This window comes from Yarrowia lipolytica, chromosome 1D, assembly GCF_001761485.1.
Source record: "Yarrowia lipolytica chromosome 1D, complete sequence".
In the NCBI taxonomy this organism is placed as follows: domain Eukaryota; kingdom Fungi; phylum Ascomycota; class Dipodascomycetes; order Dipodascales; genus Yarrowia; species Yarrowia lipolytica.
The window spans coordinates 1,191,313-1,203,651 of record NC_090773.1 but is presented as its reverse complement, the minus strand read 5'-3'; the positions used below and the strand labels follow the sequence as shown (position 1 = coordinate 1,203,651).

At 51.0% G+C, this 12,339-nt stretch overlaps 7 protein-coding genes across 7 annotated transcripts; all 7 read right to left on the bottom strand.

Moving 5' to 3' along the window:
* Positions 1 to 49: 49 nt before the first annotated feature.
* Positions 50 to 847, bottom strand: YALI1_D12028g (uncharacterized protein; the record flags this gene model as incomplete). The annotated part of the gene is made up of 1 exon (XM_502617.3): positions 50 to 847. The coding sequence occupies one exon, from the start codon at positions 845 to 847 to the stop codon at positions 50 to 52; it is 798 nt and encodes a 265-aa protein (XP_502617.3).
* A 1,643-nt stretch (positions 848 to 2,490) lies between these two features.
* Positions 2,491 to 5,184, bottom strand: YALI1_D11984g (uncharacterized protein; the record flags this gene model as incomplete). Its single annotated transcript, XM_502616.4, has 2 exons — positions 2,491 to 4,800; positions 5,155 to 5,184. 2 exons carry the CDS (start codon positions 5,182 to 5,184, stop codon positions 2,491 to 2,493), a joined length of 2,340 nt encoding a protein of 779 aa, XP_502616.2.
* A 929-nt stretch (positions 5,185 to 6,113) lies between these two features.
* YALI1_D11971g (uncharacterized protein) lies at positions 6,114 to 6,532 on the bottom strand (the record flags this gene model as incomplete). Its single annotated transcript, XM_068282663.1, has 2 exons — positions 6,114 to 6,405; positions 6,450 to 6,532. 2 exons carry the CDS (start codon positions 6,530 to 6,532, stop codon positions 6,114 to 6,116), a joined length of 375 nt encoding a protein of 124 aa, XP_068138764.1.
* A 104-nt stretch (positions 6,533 to 6,636) lies between these two features.
* Positions 6,637 to 7,167, bottom strand: YALI1_D11964g (uncharacterized protein; the record flags this gene model as incomplete). Its single annotated transcript, XM_068282662.1, has 1 exon — positions 6,637 to 7,167. One exon carries the CDS (start codon positions 7,165 to 7,167, stop codon positions 6,637 to 6,639), a length of 531 nt encoding a protein of 176 aa, XP_068138763.1.
* Positions 7,168 to 8,677: 1,510 nt separating this feature from the next.
* On the bottom strand, positions 8,678 to 9,889 carry YALI1_D11937g (uncharacterized protein; the record flags this gene model as incomplete). Its single annotated transcript, XM_502615.3, has 1 exon — positions 8,678 to 9,889. The coding sequence occupies one exon, from the start codon at positions 9,887 to 9,889 to the stop codon at positions 8,678 to 8,680; it is 1,212 nt and encodes a 403-aa protein (XP_502615.2).
* YALI1_D11934g (uncharacterized protein) lies at positions 9,886 to 10,176 on the bottom strand (the record flags this gene model as incomplete). The annotated part of the gene is made up of 1 exon (XM_068282661.1): positions 9,886 to 10,176. The coding sequence occupies one exon, from the start codon at positions 10,174 to 10,176 to the stop codon at positions 9,886 to 9,888; it is 291 nt and encodes a 96-aa protein (XP_068138762.1).
* Positions 10,177 to 11,803: 1,627 nt separating this feature from the next.
* On the bottom strand, positions 11,804 to 12,274 carry YALI1_D11913g (uncharacterized protein; the record flags this gene model as incomplete). The annotated part of the gene is made up of 1 exon (XM_068282660.1): positions 11,804 to 12,274. One exon carries the CDS (start codon positions 12,272 to 12,274, stop codon positions 11,804 to 11,806), a length of 471 nt encoding a protein of 156 aa, XP_068138761.1.
* Between the last annotated feature and the right edge of the window lie 65 nt (positions 12,275 to 12,339).

The following is a 12,339-nucleotide window of genomic DNA, read 5'->3' as shown; positions in this document are numbered from 1 at the left end:
AGTGCTCACTGTGTTGTCGTAATAGTAGCATTAGTATGTACTGTAGGTACTAAAGAAGAGCTTTGATCTTCGGATCTAGGCGCTTTCTCTGCTCTTCTTCAATCTTAGGATCAATATGATCTCCCATTAGAGCGTCTAGGAACAATTGATGATCCGAGTCCTGCAGAGCTTCAATAATGTCCTTCATGACCTCCTTTCTGATAAGACTGTAGAACTTCTTTCCGGAAACATGGGACACCTTTTTGACCATCTGTTCCACCTCAGGCCACATTCCCTTTGCGTGAATGATTCCGGCTTCCAGGGCCTTTTGTGCTGGGAACCGTTCGGCCAACATGGTGATTCTCTGGGCCACTGCACGGCCGTACAGCTTGGTAAACACAACCATTCCTCCGCCCATGATTGGTGCGTCGAATTCAATCTCGTTCATGCACAGGTATCCTCTGTCAGGGTTCATGACTCGGAAATCAAAGAAGCCGGCAACCACAAAGGCTCCGGCGAACGTGTGCCCGTTCAGAAAGCCAATGGTGGGCCAGGGAAAGTTCAGCAGCGTTTTGATGAGCGGGTAGTAGAAGTCACGAGTGAAGTTGTCGACGTTGGCGGTGGCTTCGAGATCCAGGCCGTTAGAAAAGTACTTGGGCATGGCCGAGGTAATGACCAGAGGCTTGGGCTCTTCGGCGTACAGAGCCAGGGCCTCCATGGCCTCGATCCAGGCGGTCAGCAGCTCGGGCGTGAGTCGGTTGTCGGGCGGGCTGTTTAGTTTGAGCACGTAGTAGGTAGGTTCCTCGGTAACAAGCACCAGTTGATCAGGGCCTCCCAGAGAGAACGATTGTGGTAGTTTGAGGGACATGCTGGATGCGGTTGTTGGTAAAGTGCGTGAGTGAGGGAGTGAATCAACTGTTTGTGAATCAACTGTATGAATCAACTGTGTGAATCAACAATGTCTGTATTACTTCTGTGTCGCTTCTTGCTTCGTGTCTCTGTCGATAGCTCTGGTCGTTAGTGCACCTTCCACGGCCCCTGTCTTATACAAAAGAAGCACCCCACACGAAATGACATAAAGTTTGGATTGGCGGGGTGATATTGGTGGAGCTTGTGAAAGCGGAGGTCTGAGCGCCGGACTTGCAACCGTGAACAATATTTGATGATACCTGTCACCAACGTGTTTCTCCGTCTTTGCATACACAGCCAACGTTCTGTACGCACATACGCACACGTTCCAAACGCATAATGTCAAGTAAATGCTGCTCTGTACTTACAGTACCAGCTCAAGTGGTTGGATATTGTCATCAGAATTCGTCATGATATTCACCATTCTGTCTCACTGTCATATTCTAGTCTCACCGCATGGTACACTACAGATACTATTTTATGCATTAAGAACTACAGATGTTGGCTGTTGACACTATCAATAATCACCAAACCACCACTACTTGTAGTCTTAATCACATGGTCGTCAAATGATTCTACTACAGTACATACGTCAAATCTGTCAACGTCGCCGCTACCCCACATGAATAGACAGCAAGAGTGCAGCACAGAACAACGCACATATCGGAACTATTTTGTACTGTAAGTGCTAGGTTTTCTGACATAAATCAATTCTTCTAGACAATCCGAATAGATTGGTATCACTTTTATCCCCTCTTGTCCCATAGACACACCAGAAATGGTTGTGGTCGACTTTGGTGGTGGTCGACTTTGGTATATACTTGACTTTGGTATATACTTGACTTTGGTATATACTCGACTTTGGTATATACTCGACTTAGGTATATACTCGACGTTGGTATATACTCAACTTTGGTTATACTCGACTTTGGTTATGCTCGACTTTGGTTGTGCTCGATTTTGGTATGTAGCACGGTCACCACTTGATTCGAAAGGATGAGGACCACTAATACTACACCCCTCAACTTATATATCAACTCCAATTCGATCGAAACACTTCTTGTAGCTACCCATCAACAACGATCCACCCGTTAAGTTCTAGTCACAATATATACTGCACAACTACGTATGTACTGTATGTACTGGTCCTGGCTTTTTCGCTCCCTACAGTTTCAATACTGCCTATTATCTTACATTTATTATACAAAAATATTCAATACCAACGTCCAATCACTTCTAGCTTTTGTTACTACTGTCAAACGAATGTATAGCCGGACTTCCATATTCAATGGCACATAATATCATCATCATATACAATCACCCCAGCAAGCAAAACTTTTTACACCAGCATAGACACACCACCAACGCAACGACCCACTTACATTCTATCACCATCAAAGTTGCCCTGTAACAGGTCTTGTATTTCCTTCCTCATTTGCTCTCGCTTATACAACCCATCTGTATGGTCATCTGCATTGTAAACATGACAAAACTGTCGATCACAATCAATATCACAATCGCGTTCTTCTCGCGTCTACACTTGTCTCATTTCATTTCAAATCATAGTATTAAAATTTTCAGATAGCCTTATACACAAAACACTTATTTCTTGGAGGCAGCCATCTTGTTGAGGGCAGAGCCGTACTTGAACCACTCGAGCTGCTCAGAGTTGTAGGTGTGAGAAACCTCGGTGGTCCACTTGGCACCGTCCTTGGGGGTAACCTCAATGGTGACGTTCTTGCCGGGGGCAAGGTCCTTAAGACCAAGAATGGAGATCTTATCGGAGGGCTGGATCTTGTCGTAGTCAGCACCGTTGACGAAGTTAAGGGGCAGGAGACCCTGCTTCTTCAGGTTAGTCTCGTGAATTCGGGCAAAAGACTTGGTGATGATGGCGAAACCACCGAGGAATCGGGGCTCAAGAGCAGCGTGCTCTCGAGAAGAACCCTCACCGAAGTTATCACCTCCGACAACAACCCATCGGATACCGTTGTCTCGGTAAGCAATGGCAGTCTCGGGAACTCCTCCCCACTCGCCAGTGATCTGGTTTCGGACGTTGTTGGCCTCCTCGTTCTCAGCGTTGATGGCTCCAATCATGTAGTTGTTGGAGATGTTCTGGAGATGGCCTCGGTACTTAAGCCAGGGACCGGCCTGAGAGATATGGTCAGTGGTGGTCTTACCAAGAGACTTGATGAGGATGGGCATGTCAATACCGTCCTTGCCGTCCCAAGGCTTGAAGGGCTTGAGGATCTGGAGTCGGTCGGAAGTGGGGGAAACATCAACCTCGACGGCAGATCGGTCGGCGGGGGGAGCCTGGTAGGTGTCCATGCCGGGGTCGTAACCTCGGTCGGGCAGACCCTTTCCAGTGGGCTCCTTGAGCTTGAACTCCTTACCCTCAGAATCCTTCAGGGAGTCAGTGAGAGGGTTGAATCGGAGGTCACCAGCAATGGCGAAAGCGGTGACGAGATCGGGAGAGGTGACGAAAGCGTGGGTGGCAGGGTTAGAATCGTTTCGGCCAGTGAAGTTTCGGTTGTAAGAAGAGACAATGGTGTTCTTCTCACCCTTCTTGATGTCTCGTCGGTCCCACTGACCAATGCAGGGGCCACAAGCGTTAGCAAGGACGATACCACCGAAGTCGAGGAAGGTCTGGAGCTGACCATCTCGCTCAATGGTGGCTCGGATCTGCTCGGAACCGGGGGTGACGGTGTAGATGGACTTGGACTTAAGACCGTGGGCCATGGCGTCCTTGGCAATGGAGGCGGATCGCTCCATATCCTCGTAAGAGGAGTTGGTGCAAGAGCCGATAAGACCGACCTTGACCTCAAGGGGCCATCCGTTCTCGACGGCGACATCCTTGAGCTTGGAGATGGGGGTGGCAAGATCGGGAGTGAAGGGACCGTTGACGTAAGGCTCAAGGGTGTTCAGGTCAATCTCGATGAGCTGATCGTACTCACAACCCTCATCGGCAGAGAGGAAGTGGTTGTAAAGTCGAGCAAAGTCGGCAATCTCCTTTCGGCCAGTGGCGTTAAGGTAGTCGGCCATTCGCTCGTTGAAGGGGAAGGTGGAGGTGGTAGCACCAATCTCGGCACCCATGTTACAGATGGTTCCCATACCAGTGCAGGACAGGTTATCGACACCATCACCGAAGTACTCGACGATAGCACCGGTTCCACCCTTGACGGTGAGGATACCAGCGACCTTCAGGATAATATCCTTGGGGGAGGTCCAGCCAGAGAGCTTACCGGTCAGCTTGACACCGATAATCTTGGGGGCCTTAAGCTCCCAGGGGAGACCGGCCATGACGTCGACGACATCGGCACCACCGACACCGATGGCGAGCATACCGAGACCACCGGCGTTGGGGGTATGAGAGTCGGAACCAATGAGAAGGGCACCGGGGAAGGCGTAGTTCTCGAGAATGATCTGGTGGATAATACCGGATCCGGCCTTCCAGAAACCAATGTCGTACTTGGCGGAGGCGGTGCCAAGGAAGTTGTAGACCTCCTTGTTGATGTCGATGGCTCGAGCAAGATCCTGCTCACCACCAACCTGGGCCTGGATAAGATGGTCACAGTGGACGGTGGTGGGGGTCTGGACGGTGGGGATACCGGCAGACATGAACTGCAGAATGGCCATCTGGGCGGTGGCATCCTGGCAGGCGGCTCGATCGGGTCGCAGCTTGAGGTAGGACTGACCTCGGACAATCTCCTGCTCATGGGGCTTGTCGAGATGGCCGTAGAGAATCTTCTCAGCGTAGGTCAGGGGTCGGTTGAGTCGCTCCTTGACAATCTGGACGTTCTCGGTGTGCTTCTTGAAGTTGAGGAAGTTGTTGGCCTCCCAGTTGTTCATTCGGACCTTGGAGTCCAAGTTGAGGGAGGCATTAGTGGTAGTCGCGAGAGATCGTGCAAGGCGGGGCTGGGTTAGTATGTGCTATTTAATTTGCATTGTCTTCAATTGCCGCCGTGTGGTTGGTCGAGGTAATTTTGGGACCGGCACAAAGCCAATGTCGCAAACAACAAATCAACAGAGTTGGCTTTGTTGTAATGTCGCAGAAGCCTTTTCCGCATTCCCGCGGGCGGGGATCATTGATTGAGGTGGTGATTGGGTTGCTTTGGTATCTGTCGGTCCTTTCGTTGTCGTTTTTCCTCCCTGTCGAAATACCTCGGCTAAACCACACGTCGACTCTTGTGTGTGTGTGTGTAGAAACGCGTCTGTGTCTGTGGCACAACGTGGCGATTGTCGGTGTCTTTCTTCACCATCGATACTCACAGCCTTGATGGAAACTCGAGAAGCCAGCATTGTGATATGTGGTGTTAGAGCGGAAAGGAGAAAGTTGAATCGTGGGCCTCGGAGAGGTTTTATAAACACTGCAGAGTGCCCATTTTGGGTTTGGTCGGGCCAATCAGCGCCAATCTATTAGCCAGGGTGAACCCTAACCTCTGAACAAAATCGTGCCGATTTTAAACACAAGTCCGGCTCGGCTCCGGAGACTACCGTCATGGGGTGTTGTCAACAGTACATAGTGTAGGCTGCGTGGTAAACGGGGTTCGGATTAATTGGAGGGGACGCCGTTAAACCCGCCAAAATAGGCCATTTTTGTGGCTGGGCGGAAAATCCGCAAATCAATTAACACCCCGTCTCCTCCTTTTCGCCAGACCTCTCTCTCCTGCCGTTGCACGGCCTCTGCTGCTGCTGCTCCCACTAAACCTGTCTGGCGATCGTCGTTGTTCTTTTGGCTTAACATTCCTCGGCACTTATTGGTCCTTTGGCCCGCAGCTCTTTTTTTTTTACGAGACGTGCATGTGATGCGGGCTATTTTTCGGGATAAATGTGTGTGGACAGCTGGATCCGGCGTGTATCTACGTGTCACATTGTCCATGTTGTCACTTCGGTGCGGATTTGTCTATATAAGTGCTCTCAAATTCGCCCCTGAGGCCTTAACCTCCCCCCCCTCTTATTTTCACGTTGTCAACTGTACCTCTCAACCCCGGCCCAAGTTTGAGTTGCATGCGAGTAAGGCCAATTGACTCTTGTTCTATTGGACAGGTACAACTCCGGGGTAGAGCATAAAGGATCCGGGCTTCCGTATCCGAAGTGCAGGAGCCATGTCATGTGACCGGCGAGGTTGTGGTTCAGGCGGAGGGGAGTCGTGTCGATGCGATTCGGCGTGTTCCAAAACCTCCCCATCTCGACACGTCTAAATCTTGGCCCTAAAATGGACAAATTTTTCACCGCCCTACAAACCACCAAAAGCCTTTGGGGGAGCCCATTGCAAACCTTTTAGCGACACGACTCACCGCAAGGACGACAACTTTAGTGACTCTGGGGTGCAGAGCGGCCACGTGATGTGTCCCAGAGCGGCTCCCAGCAGCCGAGGCCTCTCCGGATAATCTGGGGTAGAAGAAATGACGGTGCAACGGCGCCGGCAGATTACGTACTTTGCTATTGGGTGCGTCTGTTGGGGAGCACGCTGGCGCCAAAGAGCGACCAAAGAGCAACAAACGAGCCCGCCTACGCTGCCTTAGAAGGCCCTACAACGCCAGATAACCAGATGCGACACACACACCAAGACCATTTCATAACCTACACCTGGGAGTCTTTGTACGGAGACAAGGTCAAGAAAGGGGAAAGAGCAGGTACCATCCATATTGGTGGGGGTGGTAGTGGGTGAATTTGAGCGGGTTTTCAACCAGCAGCAGATCTCAACAAAAAGATGTCACTTGTTTGATGGAGTCTCCTGGATACCAGCAATTAATATGCCGTCGAATCCCGGACAGAAAGCGCGCTCTTGCGTCTCCAAAGTCGCCTGGTGCGTCTCCTACAGTAATTAGCAACCAGAAAATTTTGGGTTTGCATGGTTGGCCCCGTTACAAGGTTGGGTTTTGTGGGGAGGACACCGGTTATTTTGGGAAATACCAGTCTGATTGGAACACTGACAACGGCAATCGAGTTTTCTTGTTTTTCTAGTCGAAATGATACTAAACATTCGCCCATTTGACCGCCCAAACCCCGCCGTATCCACGTCCCAAAACCCACATGCCATGTGAACAATCTGCAGCTCGGAGTTAAGATTGGGCCGGGTAATTTTCGGAATTTGCGCTCGGGAGAAACAGGAGCCTTCAAACGAATCTTTCCGTAACCGAGGCATAGTGGAGGATTTAGTGGAGACCGCAAAAGAGAGCCACAAAACCCAACCGTTGCTGAGTAATCGCCGTCCCCCCTCCATCTGGCGAAATCACGTGACGGACTCCGCTGGTGACAACCACCATCACCAATTGACATTTGGTTGGTCGACTCTGCTGTCAAACTGTTGATGTATGTTCACCTGTTGACTTGCCCCTCCTCCCCCCCCACCACGTCAAACACAGCAGTGTACAGCGTGTACCTCATGTAGGCAGGTACAGGGTGCGTCATCTGGTGAATCTGGAGTGTGACGTGCCGTTCCCCAGAGTGGTTGTATTTGGCCGGTGCCGACTTGTCGCCGACCCTGCGAGCTATATATTGTGTTTTGGTTGTGTGATTATCTTGCAGGAGGTTATTGCCAGTACTTGTACTTGGTTTTTTTTATTTTTGGTTTTCGTTTGGTGGAGAATTTTGACGGACTATTTCCGAAAAAACTCAAAGTAATTTGCAGATGGAAATATAGGCATGGGGTTTAACTGCCATAAAAGCACCCAAAGGAGGATGATTATTAAACACAAAAGCAGTACAAGCCGCAGCTGCGGTCGACGTCTGGCACGCGCTCTCTCCACACTCCTTCTTTTTTCCGGCCACGGTAAATGTCTCATAAAAAGCGGCATGTGTTCGGCATGCAGTACCAGCACCAGCACTACGAGCTCTACTGGACTCGTGCGTCTAAGTTGGAATGGCTGGTGGCGCAAGCAGCAGGGGGAACAAGTACAAAATCGGTCATGCTCTACCTCCTGGACCATACAAACTAGCTCAGTTATCGGGCTATAACCCGAGCTAACCGCGGAACTCTGGGCCCCAGTCAGCTGGTGTTGACGTTGCTTTTTTTTCGCAAATTAGGCGTGGATATTGATCCGGTACGAAACATTCTCCTCACAACCGGGCAGCTCCAGTCCAAAAGTGATCACCATGGCGACCAAAAGAGAGGGGTGGAGTGAACGTACCCCGGGTGTATATCGTGTATAGACTCGCCCAGCGGACATATATCCAGTCTGGAGGCCTCGCCAGTCTCAATCACATGCATCGATAATGTATCGTGATGTACGTATAACTCTAGCGCGATGAATATACCGTAGCGGCTGAAATAGCGGCTGAAGTAGCGGCTGAAGAAGGCGATCCAACAAGGAAAAGCCAGAGAGTGGATCTTCAACACTAGCCGATGGAGCCGATAATATGGCAGACAAGACAGACAAAGAGCCCAATACTGGGCCGCTTTGACCTGTGTTATGATTTGCAGGCGGAGACGGAATAACGGGGCTTGCCAATTGGATTCATCTAAAGTCTGAACACACCGTCGTATAGCCCCCAGTGAGCTACAAGTAGTATCAACCAATTGATATGTCACCGGGTCCGGAGCACGCCAGTGGTCCGTCCAAACTCCGACATGTTTGTGCAGGTGTGACAGGTGAAACCGTGCTAATGATTGTCTCATAAGAGGCACTAGTGAAGGCACCATGCACCAGGCTACAGTAGTGTGGCAAGCTACAAGTACCAGGTGCGCACAATTTACGAAGGCAGCCAGCAGCAGCATCAGCCCTCAACAAGCAGCCACGGTCGCGCTCGTCGCTACCCTCTTTCAAGTCATACTCTATTACTCAATAAATTAACGATAATACATCTGCGGAACGGGGAGGTTGTGGTTAGTCATTCCATTAATGGGCGGGTTGGGGAACGGTTGTTGGATGGGGGCACCCGGAGGAGCGCCAGGAGCAACGGGGGCGCCTGGAACCGGGGCAGCGGAAGATGGAAGAGGAGCGGTGGCGCCAACGGAAGGAGCCCCAGGAGCAGAAGCGCCAGGAACAGCACTACTGCTGGTTCCGTCGTAGGCGTTGATCCTGTAAGGGTTAGAAGGCGGCGACGACGGCGTCTGTGGTTGTGGAACGGGCAGTTGTGTTTGCAGAGGCGGTTGTCCGGGCTGCACGTAGTAAGGCATTTGTCGTGGCATGACAGGTGGCAGGTTGGGCGGTGATCCCGAGCCGCTTGTGAGTTGGTACTGGCTGTAGACAGGCAGATGGGGCGGCGTGGGCTGTGAATGACGAATGTAGGCTGGGCTTTGGCTAGGCTGCTGGCCCTGCTGGGCCTGAACCTGCGCCTGCTGGGATTGCTGAGCATGCTGCTGCTGTGCCTGCACCTGCTGCTGATGGATGCCTTGGACCTGGGTCTTCGAAATGGGGTAGTGATGATGTGAGGGGGTACCAAAGGTGGCCGAGTACTTGGAGATGATCTTTCGCAGTGCCAAGCCCAGCGTCTTCCAGGGGAATACCTTGACGTCCTTCTCAATGTTTCGGGGCTTGGGCTGGGGGAAGCCCATGATGAGTTTGAAAAAGTCCTCCGACGAGGGCTTTTGCTTGGAAACGGTCAGAGGATGGTATCCCTCGAGGTTTCGGCGAATTCGATTCTTTTCCTCAATGGTAAACTTGCAATTGACCAGCTGCTCCAGCAGATAGATGGCGTCCACGCTGGTGATGACGCACTCGCCCTTTTGATCCCAGTAGATGCAGCTAACACAGGCCATTCCGGGCTCGTAGTCCTCAAAAGCCAGGGGCATGAACTCCACCTTGATGACCGAATCCTGCTGGATGCGCTTGAACTGGACCAGCCGCCGTCGTTTCGTCCACTCTTCATTGGACCAGTTGCGGCTCATGTCTCTGATTTCGCCCTGGATCTCCAGTTTGGCGCGGGTGGTCATGTGTCCGCCGGCTCCGGGGGCTCCGCCGCCCTGTTCGTGCGACCCCTGGTACGGCTCCTCGCGCGTGTTTCGGACGTATGTGACTTGGTTGTCATCTTCGAATTCGTAGTACGGGTAGTAATTCATGTGTGGGTGTGTGTGTGTGTGTGTGTGTGTGTGAGTGTGTGTGTGTGAGTGTGAGTGTGAGTGTGAGTGCCGAAGGGGTGTGTCTTTCCAATGTCTGTCCAATGTCTTGTATTTGAGAGTGTGTCTGTCGTGTCTTGTATGTGAGTGTGTGTCAAGTGGTGAAGGACTATCTCAAATATCAACTCGTCATCTCCCGTCAGCAAAGTCGCTAGAGAGATATATATACCGACAATGTCGCTCCCACTCTTTAGGATACAATTCAAAAAATGGACTTTAATAGAGTACATGGCTTGTCGTGCGTGCGTGCCCGCAAACAAGAAATAGACTCTCCACTTGTTGCATCATCTGGTGCACTTGCAAACCCACTTGTTCTTTGTGTACCCCTTCCGCAGTGCTTAAACGAACGCCTGGGCAGCCAGTCGTATCTGCGCCAAAATTCGCCCATCAACTCTAACATGCTGGTTTTAAGCAACCCCGGACGCAGCACCCACAGATCTGTCGGTCCGACAGAGGGGCCAACCTAGACTGCCACAAGCCAGAAAAAAGTCAGTGAAATAGCCCCTCCAAGCGTCGTCGTGGAAACTGCGGCACACATAACTCACTCCCATGCTACCCGCGTGCCGACCCTCCCTACCACTCCACCACTCCACCACTCCACACTCCACACTCCACACTTGACACTCCACCACCCATGCTCATGAGATATTACTAAAGCATTCCTCCCAAACCATGTTTATATAGGGTAAACACCTAACCGTAACACAAATCCCAAACTGACAAGCGGGGCACACACAGGGTTGCTCCCTCCCCTTTGTCCATGGTACCCTGGTCTCAAACCCCGCCTAGTAGCGAAAATCCAAAAGGACCGGGACAAGGCATCTCTTTTCGTTTGCCCTGGCTTTTTTTGTTTTTTGTTTTTGTTTTTTTGTTTTTGTTTCTTTATCTTTATCTTTTTGTCGTTTTCTTCTTTCGAGACAAAGCTCAAATGGCTTCAGATGGGGCTGTGGACCTTAGCTAAGGTGCACCGGGCACAGCACCGCAGTAGCACAGGTCGGAGGTCGGTTTATATTTTGTGTGCGTGCATGTGCATATTTTGGCTAGTATACGAGCAACATATTGGAGTTTACACCCCGACAAGTGTCTAGACCCTTAAACGGGATTTAGTCGCTCTTTTAGACCAACGTCTGCGCTGGTGCTGGGTCGCCTCCAAAACCCGTGTCTTGCATAATCAGGACCTGTCTCGATAACTCCAAGGCTGCGTCTTTCCAGTCGCCCTTGTGTCTCTCTACCAGTAAATGACACCTCCCACAGGTACACAAACACAAACTCGATTGCTAAAGTTAACATGTGTGACACGGCACCGCATATAGACCGAAACAAGTTTGATGCAAGTCCATCAGGCTGCAGAATCACCCCATTTCACTCTCGAGAGTGGTAAAAGTCTAGGGAGTTCAAACCACGTTATTTTCAGAGTAATTTTCGGGTCCACCGCTGGGTTTTTTTGTGTTCCTTTTGGACCCAAAGAATGGGCGAACAATCGGTCCTCCTCCCCCCCTGCCTCCCCCCCCCCCTCCCCCTCGTCCCACGTCCGGCCCCTTCAACGGGGTCTCCAGACGCAAAAAATAAAAGCCGCGTTAATTTCACCAGACTATAATATACTCGTCTATAGTCGTGCAAGATAGCCGCTTCGAGAGAGCGACGAAAATATCGAAAATATGCTCTGATTGGCACACTGGAGACGGACATCTGGTGATATCCGCAGTACGTTTGGCGATCGTCCTTCTGTTGAGCGCGCGAAAATGGCAGGAGACGGTGGAGGTGATGTTGGTGTGAGACGCTGCGATGAGATCTCAAACAAGACTTCTGCAGCCGACAAACCTCCTTCAAATGCTCACATCTTGTTGGTCGAGCCCATCAGCGATACTGATACCGGTACGAGTGCACGCTATGGTAGTATTCGTAGCAAATATCGCCTTGACCCACTCGTATTTGTTTTTTTTCGGGCCGAAATTCTATACAAGTGGTACGGTAGCCGTGACCGCGGCTGCTCGTGAGCGTCATCTGCCTTGAGCAAACTACCACGACAGAAAACACCTTCCTTTTTGTGCCAGGGCATGTTGTCTGATTCCAGAGTCCATATCCAGGTGTTTTGGCGCCTCGAATTATCCGTTTTAGGAGGTTAAGCTGTCTCACAGCATGTTTCAATGAGATGAAAAGCTGAGCTGCAACTCTTCTTCTGGAATGAGGTGCCTTAGTAACCGCGGCAAGCTGCCTGAATCCACGGACCACCCGCCCAAACGGGATGTTCACTGCCCTGGTGTTTACTGCCTTCAAAAATGTTGGACCAGATGGTTCATCACCTTCTGTTTCGACAAGACTCAACATCCCCACCAGTCTCCCCGTGTGTCAGTTATTCTCGTCTGGTTTCCAGATCTTTGTCGATGGTGCCT